At 45.8% G+C, this 5,346-nt stretch overlaps 1 protein-coding gene across 1 annotated transcript in view; it reads left to right on the top strand.

The window, feature by feature from the left end:
- The window catches only part of LOC119428422 (filamin-C), a 92,610-nt gene that overhangs the window by 30,173 nt on the left and 57,091 nt on the right, over positions 1–5,346 (top strand). The window contains exons 7-9 of the mRNA XM_037696103.1: positions 279–441; positions 2,886–3,086; positions 4,104–4,226. Of these exons, the coding sequence (XP_037552031.1) occupies positions 279–441; positions 2,886–3,086; positions 4,104–4,226 (487 nt within the window). The remainder of the gene's footprint in view (positions 1–278; positions 442–2,885; positions 3,087–4,103; positions 4,227–5,346) is intronic.

The raw sequence follows: 5,346 nt of genomic DNA, 5'->3' as shown, positions 1-5,346 counted from the left end.
GAACCTACGTTCGGTACTTTGAACCTACGTTCGGTACTTTGAACCTATGTTCGGTACTTTGAACCTACTTTCACGTTTGGACCCACCAGAGAAGCAGTCTCTGAAGGAACCTTTAGGTCCAAGGGTTAGGTGTCAAATCATCTGTGATGCTTGTTACATTTCAGACATGGTTTTGTCTCCTGGGCTACAGACCAAGTTACAGAACCTTCTACAAAGACAACAGAAGTTCTAAGGGGTACAGAACCAGTCAAACACATCTGATCTCTTCTTCTTCAAAGGTGAAGGTTCTGTTTGCCGGGCAGGACATCGACAGAAGCCCCTTCATGGTACATGTGTCCAAGGCCATGGGAGACCCGAGCAGAGTTCAGGCCCGCGGACCAGGACTTCAGTCATCGGGGAACGTGGCCAACAAACCCACGTACTTTGACATTTATACTGCAGGTAATGGCCCAACACTGGACATGTTTCTGGACTTGAGGGGGCCGCCTCAGTCCTCAGAACCATTTCTGGTACATCACCTGATTTTGTTTTCTTTTTCTTTTTTAACATTAATTATTCATTTTTTACTACGTTAAAATCAACAATTAGTAACAACAAACAAACAAACTTCAAGGATCCAAAGTTCTTTATTGTCATTCACACAACATGTGGTACATGAGGTGGAACGAAACTGTGTACACAGGGTCCCAGTTACATCCAACAAAATACAAACTGTAAAGAAAAACAGTGATGAGATCTAAAATATGAAGTAAGAATACACTAAACCAAGAATACACTGAGCCCTAATAGTACAAAACAATGTGCCAAACCAACAGCAGCACGAACATGAGTCTGTGCGAGCAGATGGGGACGAATGAACACAGCGGCATGAAATAAATCAGCAGCATGAGATCAGCAGCATGAGATCAGCAGCACATATCAACAACCAAGTGACATTACAGTGATTTTTCACAGTGATTTTTAGGGGTCCTCCGATAAATCGGCCCCGATTTCCAAAAATTAAGGAAATTGGCCGATACTTTGATGAGAAACTGATTTGACAGATTTTTTTAGTTTTAACAACAATTGTTTGAAGTTCATTTATATTTCAGAGCTCTACCTCATGGCCAGTTAAACAAATTTGTATTGTTTCTAGGATATTGATCAAGGGGATGTTTTTCAATAAAATAAGATTGGAACATTGAAGGTGCATTGTGAACTTACAACACTTGACAGTGTCGCTTAGAAAACTAAATCGGTATCGGCCAGAAAACTGCAATCTGTGCACTCCTCTATGATTCTCCTGGTCAGAGATTCATGAGTCTAACAGCCTCAGGGTAGAAGCTGTTCCTCAGTCTAGTGGTTCTACACTTAATGTGTGTGCTGGGTGAGTGTGGTCCTTCATGATGCAGGTGGCCCTCTTCCTGCATCTGGAGGTGTAGATGTCTGTGATGGTGGGGAGACTGACTCCAACATCTTCTGTGCAGCCTTCACCACTCTCTGCAAAGCTTTTCTTTCTGCAGCTGTGCAGCCTTCATGCCACATGTTGATGCTGGAGCACAGGATGCTCTCCACTGCACACCTGTAGAAGGAGGTGAGGACTGAGCTTCCAGACCAGCTCGTCTCAGCCGCCTGAGGAAGTAGAGTCTCTGATGATCTTTCTTCATCAGGCTGGTGGTGTTGTTGCTCCAGCTGAGGTTGTCATTCATGTGTACACCCAAGTACTTGTAGCTGAGACCACTTCCACCACAGATCCTCTTATGTTCAGGGGGGTGTAGATGTTTTTGTTCCTTCTGAAGTCCACAATCATCTCCTTTGTCTTCTTCACATTGATGTGAAGGTTATTCTCTCTGCACCAGCTCTCCAGGTGTTCCACCTCTTGCCTGTAGCTGGACTCATCATTGTTTGTGATGCATCCCACCACCGCTGTATCATCTGCAAACTTTACAATGTGACAGCCTGGATGGGTAGCTGCACAATCAAACTTACCCCAACAAATAGAAGAAAAAAACTATAAAAAATATTTTTTTAAATAAGCAAAATGTGATAAAAGCAATAAAATATACATAAATACAGCTACAGTTGCATACACATTACATACTGTCTAAGTATTTATACACATGAAAACACAACTGTGTGATTCTCAATGAGCTGAACTTCTAGACCTTCAACAGGACACACTGACGCTCCAGGTTATTTCAAATGATCCTCAGTCGTACTCAGTAGTACTCAGTAGTACTCAGTAGTACTCAGCAGTACTCAGCAGTACTCAGCACTACTCAGTAGTACTCAGCAGTACTCGGTAGTACTCAGCAGTGCTCAGTAGTACTCAGCAGTGCTCAGTAGTACTCAGCAGTACTCAGCAGTACTCGGCAGTACTCAGTAGTACTCAGCAGTACTCAGCAGTACTCAGCAGTACTCAGCAGTGCTCAGTAGTACTCAGCAGTACTCAGCAGTACTCAGCAGTACTCAGTAGTACTCAGCAGTCTCTGCAGTACTCAGCAGTACTCAGCAGTACTCAGCAGTACTCAGCAGTGCTCAGTAGTGAGCTCACCTTCTGGACCGCCGACAGGACACACAGACGCTCCAGGTTATTTCAAATGATCCGTACTTACGGTCAAAGTGAGTTTTCACATTTAACTCTTTGTTTTTGTAGGTGCTTCTTGGATTTGGGATTTTCTCAGTTGATCCAACATTTTTCTGATCTTTGTGGTAAATTTAGATAAAAGTGACATTAGGATGGATAATACTGATGTCCCAGGATTCATTTATTCAACTTTTGATGTTTTATTCTAACGGTTGGTTCCCTCAGCAGAACATCTTTCCACCTCTCTGACGTGGTCCACAGATAACCACAGTCTTTCTCCAGAGCTCTGAGATCCTCTTGTCCTACATCTGATCTCCAGGGGCGGGTTCTGGAGATGTGGGTGTCATAATCGTGGACTCAAACGACCGGAGGGACACGGTGGAGATCGTCCTGGAGGACAGAGGTGACAGTATCTTCCGGTGCACCTATGTTCCGGTCCTGGAGGGTCCCCACACCGTCTACGTGACCTTTGCAGGGCAGCAGATTCCCAGAAGCCCTTTCACCGTCCACATCTCTGAAGGTGAGCTTCACTTAACAAAAACTCAAAGCTCTAGACCTGATCTTCTCTAAACCCTGATGCTTATTTAGGAGTCATCAGAGTTTCTTGTTTAGTTTCTTGTATTTCTCAGATATGACCTTCACTTTCACCACGGCATCAGTTTCAGTTCAGAATGGGTCTGTTTGGGCTGACGTAAGAACAGAACCGCGTCGGACGGAGGAGCCTGAGACTTACCGTATGGTCTGGGTCTACGTCTGGACCTTGGTCCTCACAATGGACTCTGTTGCCTCAGCCAGTGAACTCTCAGACTTGGATTCATTAAGAGACTGAACCTTGCAAAGGAAGGTGCACTCTGCCAGCCAGCATCGTCCGTCCACGAGGGTGCACTTTCCTCACGTTCCACTCCGAGGAGACCTTAAGAACCTGCTAAAAGACTTTTCAAAGCTCGGCAGCATCCGTGACGCCAGGTTGAAATATTGACGTCTCCAGAGCGCCGCTGGTAACTGAGGAGAAGAAACCAAGGAAGAGGAGCGGTCAGCTGCCGCGCTGCCTTCACGAACACGAAAGGTCCAGTCATCACTGTATCGATGTAGAACTGATCCGGACCCGTTTCAGGCTGGTGTCTGTGACTCGTGGAATCTGCGCTGATGATACGTAAAACATGTTCCAAGTCCAGCTCTGCCTGTTCGTCAGATTACATCGTAAACACGGGCCAACGTCCTGAACTGCAGTCATTTCAGAAGTGATGCAGGATGAAAGAGAAACGTGTTCGGCTTCAGAGTAGGAGTCCGTCCTTTTTGGTTTTGAACCTTTTTTGAACAGATCATGGCGTGAATGAAGAGGACCTTCAACATTTTGTTGTCTTTACTGACACTTCTTCTGATTCGTTGAAGTAAAACGAGGAGAAAAGTTCTCTTCTGACGCACTGTTCAGGGTTTGTCCTGCAGACTTTTTCCGTCTTCTGGTGTGGTGGTGCTGCCACCTGCTGGTCTGGAGGTCTCTTCCTGAATGTTTGGTGACTGTTGTTCCCTCCTTCAGTTCCACAGAGCACCCCTGTTCCCGGCTCTTTGGTGCAGGTTGTACCTCAGTCCATACGCACCTCCCCCTCAGACAAGGCAAGGAGAGCCCCCCCACCAACTCCTCCAAAACCAAGGCGACCAAGTTAGTACAGGCTGGGGTCTGTGGGGGTGGGGGGTTGTGCTGGCCCCGTGTTTTCTGGGTCATCTGAGGGGGTCTTCCCAGATTCACAGCATGCTCTGCTTGGTCCTCAGCTGTTGTGAGTGAATGTGGGAGTGGAGCGCCCCCAGGGGGCCGGTGGATGGCTGTGTTCCTATTTAACAGAATAATCCTTTCAGCTACTTCTGCAGGTAATCTTTACCTCTGGGTTGGTTCTGGGCTTCCGGGACATCAGGTTGGACATGTTTCCAACAAAGTTCATGTCTGAGGTTTGAAGTGTAGCCTTAAAATCTGAAAACATGAAGCTCTTGGTGCTTTAAGCGTGTTCTCATCTCAGTGATGAGAAGAAAATGAGCCCCGACTTGTGCGGTTGAAACAGAACTCTGTAACAATAAAACAGATTTATTTCTGAAGGTTCTTGTGGTTCCTTTAGTGTCTGACGTCAGCCAATCACAGGCAGCAGCCACAGCACCAAGTCCATGCTCAGTGATCCACAGTCAGTACATGCAAACACCAGGTGTCTTTGGGGGCGGGGCTTTAGAGGCACAGAGAAGCACAGCAGAGAGGGATGGGGTGTGGCCTGTAACATAAACCATCCATATGTCCATCCATCCATCCATCATCCATCATGCATCAATTCACCCATCCATCATACATCTATTCATCCATCCATCATCCATCATTCATCCATCCATCATCCATCTATTTATCATCCATCCATTCATCCATCATCCATCCATCTATCATCCATCCATTCATCCATCCATCCATCATCCAGCCTTCATCCAGCCATTATCCATCCATCATCCATCAATTCACCCATCCATCATACATCTATTCATCCATCCATCATACATCCATTCATCCATCCATCATCCATCTATTTATCCATCCATTCATCCATCCATTCATCCATTCATCATCCATCATACATCAATTCACCCATCCATCATATATCTATTCATCCATCCATCATCCATCCATTCATCCATCCATCATCCATCTATTTATCCATCCATCCATTCATCCATCATCCATCCATCTATCATCCATCCATTCATCCATCCATCCATCATCCAGCCTTCATCCAGCCATCATCCATCCA

The sequence above is a fragment of the Nematolebias whitei genome, chromosome 22, assembly GCF_014905685.2.
Source record: "Nematolebias whitei isolate Nwh7 chromosome 22, NemWhi1, whole genome shotgun sequence".
Lineage (NCBI taxonomy): Eukaryota > Metazoa > Chordata > Actinopteri > Cyprinodontiformes > Rivulidae > Nematolebias > Nematolebias whitei.
Note: the sequence above shows the minus strand (reverse complement) of the source record. Positions and strands in the feature narration are given on the sequence as shown.